This window comes from Caretta caretta, chromosome 6 (assembly GCF_965140235.1).
Source record: "Caretta caretta isolate rCarCar2 chromosome 6, rCarCar1.hap1, whole genome shotgun sequence".
Taxonomy (NCBI): domain Eukaryota; kingdom Metazoa; phylum Chordata; order Testudines; family Cheloniidae; genus Caretta; species Caretta caretta.
The window spans coordinates 119,068,135-119,081,616 of NC_134211.1; the positions used below are offsets into that span (position 1 = coordinate 119,068,135).

A 13,482-nucleotide genomic window follows, 5' to 3' on the forward strand; every position below is an offset into this window, starting at 1 on the left:
GCGGTCTCTGAGCGAGCAGGACATCAGGCCTATGAATATAACGCCTCCCTGAAAGTTACTAAAAAAACCGGTGCTCTGGGGGGATGGGAGAATTTTTAAAAGTCCCCATTTCCTCACTGGTGCTTGTGTTTGACCCGGCTGTCGGGGGTTTTGGCTGCTTTGCCGAACAGTCTGAACCGCACACAGACCCTAAATATTGTAAAGATTTATTTATTTTTGGTTTAAATCTCCGTTTTAAAATTAAAACTGAATCCCCACCCCCCACGATATTGATTAATGCAAAAAGCAGAACAAGCGAGGGATTCCAAAGAGCGCTGTACAAACAGCGATGGTCAGTCTGCTTCTTAGCGCTGTGCGCCAAAACAAATCAGCCCCTCATGGTCTCGGTTTAAATGCAGCTCACTGGATAATTAACTCCATCTTTCCAGCCCAACTTAACTGTTTATTTAGTGTCACCCTGTATTACCATCACTAGCACTTTCCTCTGAACAGGAGGAGCTGGAGGCTTTCACCTCCAAAAAGGAAATTCTTCTTAGCTTAGACAGATTCAGCATCCAGGATGTACATTAGTGCAAAAGAAAAGGGGGTGTGTGGGGGGGGAACCTTTGATTGAGAACTCGGGAGAGAGAAAAAAGGCGAGGGGAGGATGCAAAGAAAAACATATACAAACTTTGTCAGCCAGACTAACGAAGAAAACGCGTGATCACCTCTAATCCTTTGAAAAATGTTCCGGTAACTATACAAAGAAAGAGCCCTTTGTATACAACTATATCTTATGTGAATCATGTCAAACGCTGGTCTTTTGGGGGTGGTTGGGGGCGCTTGAGAAAGGCTGTCCCCCCATTCATTCTAACATCTCTTGCTTTTCTGATCTGTTCTTTGGAGGTCCCAGGGCAGCTAGGCAACTTCCAGCGTTCCCCCAATGCTTTGTATTTTCTTTGTCTGAACATTTCCAATCCAGGCGTTCAGAACCAACACGCGCCCCGCAGAACTTTGTTTTCCTTTGCTTTTGTTGCAAACCCCAGGCACAATTGTCATAAAGCATCATACATCTGCACACACGCACCCCCTCGCTCCTTGCACTGCAACTTAAAGCCAAGGAAGAAGAATCCCAACAGCCCCTTTTCCACGTTTCCAACTCCTACAAACTTCTGTCTTCAAACTACTCCTGATTGTTTTTCCTTGTGCTTGGGCGCTAATGCCACGAAGCGCATCCAGGACAAAGGGAGGCGATATTTTCTGAAAGATAGACAAACCGGACAGATTTAAGAAGCCGCTCCCTTGCCCTGCCCTTCCCAAGATGCCTGCTGACACCAACTTTGTTTTTACAGGTGTCTTGGGGTAATTACTAACAAGTAATTAAAGGTTCCATTGGTTTCCAGGCATCTTGGGCCAAGGCTTCTATAGATAACAGCAAGTAATATGGAAAGAGTTCTGTCCTTTTTAATTTATTAAAAAAAAAAAAAAGAAAATACAAATCCTTATTGTTTAGAAATAAGCCAAGGAAACTGGCTGTCTCCCCTGTGCCTTGCAGCTGGGAAGGAGGGCTGCAGAGATCCGGTATCACGTTGCAGATTCTCACTAAAGATAACGAAATGTGATCTATTTTTCAGAACAGCAAGTGGATGGGAAAGAAACCCCTTACAACACAAAACTCATTTGCTAATGGCCTGGTTTTGTATTTCTCCATCTCAAGGTTCGGAAATCGCCCGACTTGTGTTACTGCACTTCCAGTTCGCCCAGTCGAAAGAGCATATTCTAGTCTCAGCAGCAGGCTGGCTCCCCAGAATTCGGCGGCTCTGCTTGTTAGTTGTTATTGTTTTAATCTTATTGGCGCAGAGACTTGACGGAGCTGGGAGGTTTCTCATCAAATCAAGAACACACCCGCAGATGTGCATCATATCCGTGGCCCTTTTAATTTCACACTCATAAATTGTCGGAGTCCATCCATAAATAAAAAACGGACCCAAGCGCTTCCCAAACCGCGGTGATATGCGTGGCGCAGTTGCGTGCGATCTGCTTAATTTTGCAATGTATCCGAGTAACCCTGCGGATAGCTATAGCATGAATATCTCATTATGGAAGAGCACAAAATAATGGCCTGTTTAATATTAAACCTGTAAAGACATTTGATTTAAGGCCTGATGAAAATGTTGCAGAGGTCCCTTCCTCGCTTGTCTTTGCTTTTGAGAAGAAAAGACTGCAGTCAAAGGCGTGGTCAATTATCCTTTACAACGATTTTTAAATGAAATATTTTGATTAACATGAGCTACATTTTATTTCGAGGGGAAATGAAGGCTGTGATCTGGGATTTGAAATGTTGCTCGTTTTCTTTCTGCGGGGGGGGGGGGGGCGGACTATGAAACCTACACTCTGTTTTGTTGTTATTTGGTTATTGACATCAAATGGTTTTGCTGGAACAATAAAACCCTTTCTGTGTGATTTTAAAAGGAGAAGTCGGTTAGTGTGGCTTTTAAATTCATGTCATTTTACCTCTTTTAGTGGTTTAAAGTGAACGGTTTCCATTTTGGGAAAATCCGTCCCGGCCAATAATTAACATTCATAATAACTGGTTCTCTTATGCGGGATTGAAATAGTAGGCAGTACCCGCGTGAACAAGGCACTGTCCCCCCCTTGGTATGGGATTTTTGATTACATGGAAGAATAACCATTTTGGAATAGGAAAGGAAGGTTCTGGCGAAGCACTGGCCGCATCCGAAGAATTTGCTTATTCTTAACAATTGTGGTGTTTATTTGGTCAGACTTTTAACGATACACAGCAGAGGCAGGCGGAGGAGAACAGAGTATCCTCTTCAGATGGGAAGTATCTCCACCAGGTATAAATTTCCGTCTCTCTGCTCACTAAGTTTGTCAGATCCCTCCTCCTTGAAAAAATTACAACTTATTTCCTCATTTAAAAATATTAGCCAAAAAAATCACTTAGCAAACTCGCGTTTGCACATGCAATTTCTATTCCAGGAGACGATCACTGGAAGTTGCAAGATCATAGATTATAATTCTGCGCACTTGCTCTAGACTTTAGGGTATTAGTTGATTTTAGAGCTGGGTTTAAGACTCCGTTCCGGTCCCCACACAGCTGCCTTGTCAATAAGGATCTGTTCCAAGTAGAGACATTCCTTCTGGCAGGACATTGCAGCTCTTTAAGACTTCATCTGAAACATCATAAGTACTAAAATAAAATGGCAAGGGAAAATTACCAGACACATGGTCATGGGATATAGAAGTGCCCTGACGACTCCAGTTTAGTAAGTAAAGCCATTGTACAGACAGTGGGGGCAGTGACTTATTTTAAATAGCTCACACAGCCATTATATATATTTAAAAAAATAATCTAGACATACGTAAGTATCAAAGTCCGCCTTCAGCGTGTTTCATTGTAGATGAGAACCCTGACTTCGGAAATGCCCAGTGTATTGCGTTCACACACACGCATATCTCGCTATGAGCTTTTAGATTATATATTTTTTCTCTGTAAGACCTCGAAAACCAACGATTTGTGGAAAACACGAAAGTTGTTGGCATTTAAGCAGAGGCAAATGTGCCATTCCAAATGGCAGGGAGTACGGAACTGCGGGCATCAGTGTATACAAACAATAAAGCCGGTGTCACTACACTCTCATTTCTGTGTCAGCCACATACGTTCCGCACTTAACTTTAAGCGTCTAAAATCAAATAAATCCAAATGTATTTCGTGAGGAGAAACGGGTTTTAAGAGCATCGCGATTGTGATTAGCACCCACTAAGTGAACTCATTCTTAAATCAAAAGCATTCTGAAGGGTACTTAAAATTCTGTTTTCTGCTTATCTAATCAAAGATAAATACAGTCATAAAGACACTCGCTTCCCACCATTCGGCTTTCCTTATCTCTGCTTATTGTTCTTATCGCCTACCCTGTTCCCTGCTACTGACAATAGATTATCTTTGTTTAGGGAGGCTAATTGTTTTCAGAATCTTTTTTAAATAATACCTGCTTTTGAACAAGGTGTGCAAATGAGGATTAGGATAATTAAAGCGCCGTTTGTTTGTGTCAAATACTCTGCATGCACACACACACAAAAGAAAATGAATATTGCACAAACACCTTTCATTTCTACTAAACTTGGGGACACACGTTCATTACTCCACTCCGAAGGCACAACAACAGAAAGTGATGCTTCTTTACTTCTTCTTCTACAGCATCCTATACTGGGGAGCTAGGTCCAAAGCACAACTACCCAGTGTTAGATGGATGATTGTATTTGACTAATTCGAACTCAGATCTGCTTCAGTCTAAACGCTTTGCCCCTCTCCCTCCACCCCCCTAAAATAAGCAGCACTTTCAGTTTTGCCAGTGCCAGTTTGCAAAGCAATTCATGGCGAAGACACTTTGAATGAGGGCCTTGGAAATGCTTCCAGCCTCCCCCCCCCACCCCCCCTTCACACACAACCACCTCTCACCCTCCTGTCCTCCAACCCAAAGTTATGGCTCTCCTTTATTATTTATCATGCTCCATAAGCTATTCATCAAGCCGTTATTTATTCATTCCCAACATTAAGGTAATTAAATATGAGCTCACATGGAAGGAGCCGAGCTGAGAGGGACCAGGAGGTGGGGGAGGGGACGTTTTTAAGGGCTGTAATAATTGATTTGTGCAGAGATGAGCCCCCGCTCCCCTTAGGTGACACTTGAGACGGGGCTCATGTTGCAGGGCCCTGACGTGTCTCCCCTCCCGGGACGGCGCGCGGCTCCCCTCCCGGGCTCTCTCCCACACGCTCAGCCACTCACTCATCAGACCCCAGCCGCGGCAGCAGCTCGGCTCGCGGGCCCGGCCTCCCCGGCTCAGCCCTGCTGCCTTGCAGGCCGCGCGCCTCTGGCGGAGCCTCCGATAGGCGCGCGGGGGCGTCCAATCAGCGCGGCCCGGCCGCTGGGGCGCTTTAAGCCTGGCTGCGGCGGACGAGCCACAAAGTTCCCCCAGCAACAATCCGAGCATCCCACCCCGCGCTCGCGCCCAGGCCGGGGCTCCGCGCGCCCCCCGCCGCTCCGCCGCCGCCGCCGCACCTGGGAGCGCCCGGCCTCGCGCCGGCCTCTCACCTGGCCGCTCGGGCGGGAGCCGTCCCGCCGCCCCCTCTCCGCAGCCGGGACCTTCGGCCGAGCCATGTCCATGCTGCCGTCCTTCGGCTTCACGCAGGAGCAAGTGGCCTGCGTGTGCGAGGTGCTGCAGCAAGGGGGGAACCTGGAGCGGCTGGGCCGGTTCCTCTGGTCCCTGCCGGCCTGCGACCACCTGCACAAGAACGAGAGCGTCCTCAAAGCCAAGGCGGTGGTGGCCTTTCACCGGGGCAACTTCCGCGAGCTCTACAAGATCCTGGAGAGCCACCAGTTCTCGCCCCACAACCACCCCAAGCTGCAGCAGCTCTGGCTCAAGGCGCACTACGTGGAAGCCGAGAAGCTGCGGGGCAGACCCCTGGGCGCCGTGGGCAAGTACCGGGTGCGCCGAAAATTCCCCCTGCCCCGGACCATCTGGGACGGCGAGGAGACCAGCTACTGCTTCAAGGAGAAGTCCCGGGGCGTGCTGCGGGAGTGGTACGCGCACAACCCCTACCCCTCGCCCCGGGAGAAAAGGGAGCTGGCCGAGGCCACCGGCCTCACCACCACCCAGGTCAGCAACTGGTTTAAAAACCGGAGGCAGCGGGACAGAGCAGCAGAGGCGAAGGAAAGGTACTTGCCCCTGCGTTTTCTCTCTTTTTACTCCCCTGCCGTGCGCTTTGTAGGGCGGCTTGGGGCTGCGTGGATCTGTCCGTGGGGGGGGGGGACCGGCCGTAAAGCTCCTGCACTTGGATGTAGCTGATGAACAAGAATTAGTCGCGGGGTTTTTTGGGGTGTGGGGGAGGGGTGTGTGTGTTTGTTTCAGCCCGCTTTTAGCGCGAGCGACCAGCCGGAATCGTGATCCCCACTGGGGTCTCTGTCCCGCCCCGGCACCCCGCAAAGCTCCGGGGTGCGGTGGGGGGTTGTTTTTACGGCGGCAGGGCACACCAAATGGGAAAGGGTAGCCAGTAGCTCCCGCAGAGGGAAAGGTGATTCCCGCATCTGGCTGAGGCTCTGCCCGGCGGTGCTTTAGGGGATATTGTGCCTCTGGCATTGAGAGCAATGCTCGGGGAAGAATAAACATCGGCTAGGCTGCGCGCTAACCGGCCAGATCACTCCCTTGGAGTCACTTTTTAAAAGCAAAAGCTGGGTTTCATTTCCCCCTTGAAAGTGCGGGCAGGAGAAAAACGGGTTGGGTATTTTTCGCGCAGAAGGCTGGGACGCGATTTTTATAAGGCAATGAGATACGCTCTGAAAAGTCTTCGCTCTTCCTCCTCGCATCCGGACCTATTTGGCTGCTCCCCATCCCCACCTGCCTAACGCCAAGGGTTAAATCCACTTCTAGCTGACTTCTGGAGACAGCTTTGTCACTCTTGCCTTTTGTTTCATCCCTTACCGCCTGAGCGGGGGAATGGGACTCAGGGAACTTTGTGGCAGGCAGAACAGCCAGGGAAGTAAATAAATAAGAAGCTAGGCATTAAGGAGAGAGCGTTTGATTCCCTGCCTTTTATTCACCCCCTCGTCTCTCGGGCCTTGGGGTTGCACTTCCCTCTGGCAGGGCTGCACTGTGGCAGGGGAGTGCAGCCTGGGGTCCGGAAGAGAACGAGAAATCCGAGAGGCTGTAGCCGAGAGTTTATGAAATTAACCAGGAGTGAGTCAGGGCTGAGACACTTTCAACCGCACACATAGATCGGGGGGTAATAGAAGCGTGAGGACCGCCTTGGGTGGGAAGGGGGTAACTAACCCCTGTGTGAATCGGCTCGGAACCACGTCTGCAGTTCGAGCCGGATTTCAATTCCAGCAATGAGCGTGTTATGAAACCAGGCCTCTGGCTCCCTCCCTTCGAGCACAAGGAAACTGGGCACAATGTGTCCTGCTCCCGCACTAATCTCGCTACCTGCCTGCTTGGTTAAATCCCAACTCCTCGTTAGCACCCACGGGTTTAGAAGGCTTTCTAAATATTTGACCAGCCACGCAAAGAGCAGTTTTTAATTTTAAAAAGCCCTTGTCCTCACCTAAGTGAACGTGCACATCAGTGACATGAGGTCGTGCAGCTGTCTAAATAGGCCCAACACGGCAGCTCCCGCGATGAATCCGGATTAAAATAGCAAACGCTCTTCACGGTGTTTTTGAATATCGGTGTGGAGTTTTATTTATTTATTTGTAAATAAAACGTTTTCTTCAAAACAGCTGTTTGTTGCGAGGTGACGCCTGCACAGTGAGACACGTTCGTTGAATAGAGGGGGGTTGATTTAAAGTTTCTCTGTAGTTTGGGTAACGCGCTACACTGATGCATTGAGGATGAGTTGCTAGTTTCCCTCGAGGCATTCGCGAGGGAGAACGCCGAAAGAAATGGCGCATCCACTGCTTTTTTCATGCCTCTTTGGAGCAGAATACAAATTGAGTCTCGCTTTAAGTTGATGAGCTGCCTCCTTGTCCCTGCTTTGTAACAAACCGGATGCATTCTCTTTTTCTTAGGGAGAACACTGAAAACAACAACACGTCCACCAACAAAAGCAACCAGCTCTCTCCCCTGGATGGGGGCAAACCGCTTATGTCCAGCTCCGAAGAAGAATTCTCCCCCCCACAAAGTCCAGATCAGAACTCAGTCCTTCTATTACAGGGAAACCTCAGCCATGCCAGGAGCTCCAACTATTCCCTGAGCGGCTTAACTGCCTCTCAGACCAGCCACAGCCTTCAGGACTCCCTGCTAGGACCCCTCACCTCGAGCTTGGTAGACCTCGGGTCCTAAAACAGGAGCAAGCTGCCGTTACAGCAATGGAAACGGAGGTTTACCTCGGCGATAAGACACTCGATTGTAAATAGAGGACCGGACACGATTTTACAGCTTATCTGGTGATTCTTAACACGACTTACAACTCTCTTTTAAAACGCTCCCAAGGAGTCCCCTCTCCTCTCCTATCTAACACGCTTACAGCTTTCCCATTATTCTTCTCCAAGCAGCCAAAGGCAGAACACGGCGGTTCCCTGTGATTTTCTCTCACGATGTCCCTTCGAATTCAATTACATGTTACCAGGAATGACAAAATAACTGGATTTGAGTCAATTCGAAACAAAGTGCGGAAGATCCAGTCTGTCACCTACAGACTGGGGGGGGGGGGGGAAGAGACTTTCTGTAGTTGGGGAAATTTATTCTCATTTGAATTCTTAAGAACTAAGAGGGCGATAATCTACAAGGCCTTTTATTTGGGAGGGAGGTGGGAGAGGAAGTTAAGTTTACATTGTTCACATTTCGTGTTAACAAAAGATTTCGGTATAGATTAAATTTTAAAAGATGCAGTATTAGAATAAAAACCAGTGCCTATGTCTTAAAGCAGATATACGAGGCAATTAGCTAGAGGAACTTCAATGACCATTAATAGAGCAAACATTCTTGTCGTTTTTTTTTTTTTTTTTGTGGTGAACTTTCGAAATGCATCAATGTGACTTAAACTAAAAATAAAAAATAATAATAACTACGGCTTCCTCGGAACAATATTTCTTATTATACCCTGACAATTTTCATGTCAATATGGCATACTCTTGTTAGCTTGCCCCTTGCCCTCACGCCATAGTTTGTCTTGCAAAAGGATGCAGAGCTGGAAGCTGGAGTATTTGTTACCAAAATTAGCGTGTGCTTTCAGGTTTTTCTTTTCTATTGTACCTAAACAAGCCTAAATTAAATAACAATAATTAATAGAATACAAAGAGTATGATTTTCTTTGAAAAGGTGAGTTCTGTCTTCTTATTCCAGAATAGTTCTGTTTTCATTTCAAATGGTTTAACTATTTCCTTTGCTGAGGGTTATTTTTGGCAGAAAAACAAGACAACAGGGCTATCTCAAAGAACTAGGTTGGTCCCACGCTGAATAACTGCTTTTTAAAAAAAGATTTGTTCAATGTTTATTTTTTAGAAGCATTGTTTATCCACTAGCTGTTTTCAGACACGTTCATCGTTATCTCGATCCTTCAGGGTTAACAGTCTTGCTGACAAGAGCATGGGGAAAGGACTGCACTGCATTTAATCGTAAGAAAAGGAAAACAATAAAAATAACCCCTTACGCTATTCGCTTGTATTGGAATGCAGACTGGATGCGTGGGGAACCTCTTGCTGCCAGATAAAGGGCAGAATTATTAATAGCAATAAATTTGGGGTAGTATTACAGGATAAACCTCTTGTAGGTTCTGAATTCAGCTTAAAAATTAGCAGGCTAAATGAACTATTAATTAAAAACCAACATGCGAGGCTCGCTTGTGCTGCTCAGGGAGGCCAGGGAGTTTCTCCCAGTGAAAGGCGTATCCTTCACAAGCTCAGCTTTCCATTCCCGGCGAATTTGTCTCCCTTTGAGCTAAAATGTTCTGCGTTTATCCAGGAAGGGCCCGCTCCTGCAGTTCGGAGCCGTCCCACTCAAACCAATGAGAGTTTTGCCCGAGATGCGGACCCTTTATAGAGCAGTTTGGCCTGAGTAAGGAAGCCAGGATCGGGCACTTCCCGGAACCGGAGCAATGCCAGGCAGAAGCCGGGCTGTTGCGGTTCAGCCAGTGAGTGGCAACACGGGCCCTCAGGCTGCTGACGGGAAAGCGCCGCATTTCCTGTGCTGGGCGTTTGAATCCCCATTTTTCTCTGGCTCTCTAGCCCTTCCTCTGTTCACTTGGGTTTAGCACTAATGATCCCAACCTCCCCTGTTAGTGTTTTGGATCATTAAGTATGTGTTTATTTAAGTCACTGCAGTGTTTACTCTCCAGGTCTTGGGCCATGGAGAAATGTCACCCTCTGCAGGAAGGTCTTTTCAGGAGGGATCTCTCCGCATTCTTCACATTCACTCCAAAAAAACAAACAGGCTGCCTAAAGATAGCTCCCAATGACCCAGACAGCGCTTCAAAGCTCCCCGCGGAAATCTCCCCTGCAAACCAGGAAGGACAACTCACTTCCATTTCTGACACAGCTCCCTCCGGCCCGCTGCTTTAGGGCCAGATTCTGCTCGTGGTTAGCACCGGTGTAAATGCCCAACCGGATGCAATTATACTCCGGTTTGACATCGCAGTGCAGAACGTAGCCCTTCGATTTAGCAAGCTATATTGCGAAGCTAGTGGGGCTGTTTGTTTGTTTTTTTTTTTTTTTTTGCACCTCAGTACAAACCACTACAACCCTCCATGGTGCCCTGGTCCTGTAAACTGCAGTGTAGAATCAGATCACATTGAAATGGCACGGATATTGGAAAAACTACGGCGATTCTTGCTTCTAAACCCAACCAGACAGCTTTGCGCCGCAGCCCTACGCTTGATGCAAGCGCCTCGGTGCACACAGCCAATGATCAATCTGACGCCTTTCCCAGGGTCTAGTTGCCAGCCAACTCTGGCCTGCTGAAATTCACACCGAAGAGAAAACCCTTGGACCTACTGCCGCCTTCTCTTTCAGAGAACAGGCTGTTAACATAGTGCCCTTTTAGCGAGAGAAAAGTACCGGACAAGGCTGAAACGGATTAGCTACAAGGGCTGCACTTCACATTTCCATTTCTCATTTAGAATATTTTTGTTCAACGCTGTCTCCTTATAGGACAGTGTAGAACCATAACGATGACTATAATAAGCAATAATTATTCGATGGTCATTTATGGAAACATCCCAGCCACCTTTGCAAAGTAAAACGTAGTGGGGGGAAATAAAGGAAAACAAATAGCAAATCAATAGCTAGAGGAGCCATCCTCACCTACGCTTCTCGCTCGACCGACAATCAGCAGCTGAAGGCCTACCTAAATCTGCCAAAGAAACGGGTCAACCCTTTCCGATCTCCCTTCATAAAGTGCCCCATTCCGCTATTTCCAGTGCAGACCCAACAGCGGTTTATTGGAATATGCTCCAAGTGACTGGAAGCGCTCCCGTGTCTGATTTGACAGTCAGGGCCCAGCAGGTTTGTGGAGCTTGGCCGGGGACAGGCGCCTAGCTCCAGGGGTCCAGTTTTAGGGGGACGTGTGGCTCACCCAGTTCATCTGACCCATCAACACAGGGATCGCGCGGCTCAGTTTGGAAGGAGGCAGAGCTGAGCGAAAGGAAGGTCAGAGCAGACCGAAAAGTACACACGAGCATGTATGTATGCGCGGGAGTCGACCCTGTGCCTTTAAGCAAGACGTGAATTCTGGGCAGGGGTTTGGGTGTGACACACAGAGAGCTGTGTTGGAGGCCATAGCTGGGACGACCAGCCCATTTGCTCATCGGTCGATGACGATGCATTTGTATTGATTTGGGGCGCGATGCTGATTTCAGAGACACCTGCCCTAATGTGCTGTAACTCCCCTGAAATCCGCGCAACCCACACCAGCCCCTGGCCCTTTACACGATAAACACCCAGTTAGGCCTGTACCGAAACGCAATTGGAGAGAAACCCTGGATTTGTGCTGGAAATGGCCCAACTTGATTATCATACACATTGTAAGGAGAGTGATGACTTTAGATAAGCTATTACCAGCAGGAGAGTGGGGTGCGGGGAGGTATTTTTTCATGCTTTGTGTGTATAAAAAGATCTACACTTTCCACAGTATGCATCCCATGAAGTGAGCTGTAGCTCACGAAAGCTCATGCTCAAATAAATTGGTTAGTCTCTAAGGTGCCACAAGTCCTCCTTTTCTTTTTGTAACTGGAGCGGTTCTCAGTTGCAGTTAGAGGATTTATGCAAGAGCTAGGCCGCTTTTCAGCTTACAAAATCCGCAGCAACGCTGCTGCTGGAGAAGAGACGCCCCCCTCTTCCTTCCAGGGAAACAGCTGTTGGAAGCCGGGGTGCGCCTGTCCTTGGTACCCCAGCCTACCACCCCTTCCCTCCCCACCTCCCCAGCCCATCTCGGTTACTACTGGCTGCTCGGCCTTGCAGGGAGCTGGTAGCGCTGCCGGCACGGGGCCTGGTGGTGACACAGGGAGGAGGACTGTCGGGTTTCACTGCGGACACAGAGAGATGGGGCGGTTTGTACTGTCGCTTACTTTGGACTCAGCCAAAGCCTGCCAGCCTGGCGGAGGCAGAGCTCCCGGTGAAGTCGGGAGACACCGCTGCAGGGGTTCCCCTTTAATTCCAATTGCCTGGATCGGACCAGGATTTTCCCACCCTTCCCCTCTGCTGCCCGGGGCTTGGCGGTGGGACCTTGCAACGCGCGTTGCTCCTAGACCTTAGGAGCCTTCGCCCTGGCCGGGGAGCTCAGGAGGGGGCTAACAGCATGTGCGGGGGGCGCCCCTCCCTGACTTCACTACCTCGGGTTGCAGCCCTCCGACCGGCTGCCCCTTCTCCTCCACTGGGAGCTGCCGCCGGGGATCAGCTTTGCGCTGTCCCTGACTCCGTGTGGCCAGGCTGGGCGAGTCCAGAGGACGGTTCCGCTGGAGGAGCGAGAGAGCGGGCCGAGCCACCTCGGTGCGCCCTGCAAATGCGGGCAGATTGGTGGGGCAGCCAGGCCCGGCCCGGTCTTCCCTGCCGGGGGGCTGGGACCGGCCACGGCCTTCAGCTCCCTGCAGCCCAGGAGCTGGACGCTAAGGCAGGGGCGGGCCTGGAGGCCAGGCTGGCTCTTCCTTGGGAGCACCCGAGGATGCTGCAAACCAGCCACGTGGCGAGCTCTCCTGGGGCTCGGCACGGCCCCCGACGGCTACCTGGGCGCACGGGCAGGGGTCCCCCCTCAGCTGCCGCTGGCAGGGGCATAAGGGGCGAAGGGGGGCACGAACGGGCAGGCCAGGCCGGGTACGGCACTAGCCAGTCTCCTCGGAAACGCCAGCCGGGCAAGGGAATGAATGACAGGGGCCTGCAGTCCCGAGGGAGCTCAGCTTGCTCCCGATCCGCCGCGCGGGCCCACTCTGTGCCAGCCGAGTTCCCGCAGGTGGCTGCTTGTGCCACCCCCTTGGGGCGCGTTCAGTCTACGCAGGGCTCGGCTTGGGGACCCCTGGCCGCCTTGGAGCGCTAATAGGGCGGAGGGGGACCAGCTGGGGCGCCCCTTTCCCGGTGCCCGCAGCAGGGCGGGTTTAGCTCCGTTGCCTAACTCGGGGTAAAGCTACACGTGCCTTGTCTTTGGCCGGATCGCGAGTGGGGTTACCCCCTTCCCCAGTGAAGAAGCGGCCTTTCGTTCCCCCAGCGCCCGGGAGCCTTTGCAGCGAGGCCGCGCGGACTCAGCTCTGTTCCCAGTGTAATTCCTGGGCTCCTCAGAGATGGGTGACAATGACCCCATCCACCCTCCTGCCCTGCCTCCAGCCTCTGCGGGAGACTCGGGTCCCGGAAGGTTGCCCTGGGGGAAGGAGGAGAGTCAGCCGGAGTTTGGGGGAGTGGGTTTAGCCAGGCACCGAGGATCGGGCTCTGCAGTCTTGGGAGGGGGGATGGCTTTCCGTGGCTGGCTCCCCGAGCTCCGGGGCTGATGGGCTGTAGCTTTACCACA

At 50.4% G+C, this 13,482-nt stretch overlaps 1 protein-coding gene across 1 annotated transcript; it reads left to right on the forward strand.

The window, feature by feature from the left end:
* Positions 1–5,101: 5,101 nt before the first annotated feature.
* SIX1 (SIX homeobox 1) lies at positions 5,102–8,615 on the forward strand. Its single transcript, XM_048854016.2, has 2 exons — positions 5,102–5,717; positions 7,563–8,615. Exons 1-2 carry the CDS (start codon positions 5,158–5,160, stop codon positions 7,834–7,836), a joined length of 834 nt encoding a protein of 277 aa, XP_048709973.1. The 5' UTR covers positions 5,102–5,157; the 3' UTR covers positions 7,837–8,615.
* The last annotated feature ends 4,867 nt before the right edge of the window (positions 8,616–13,482 follow it).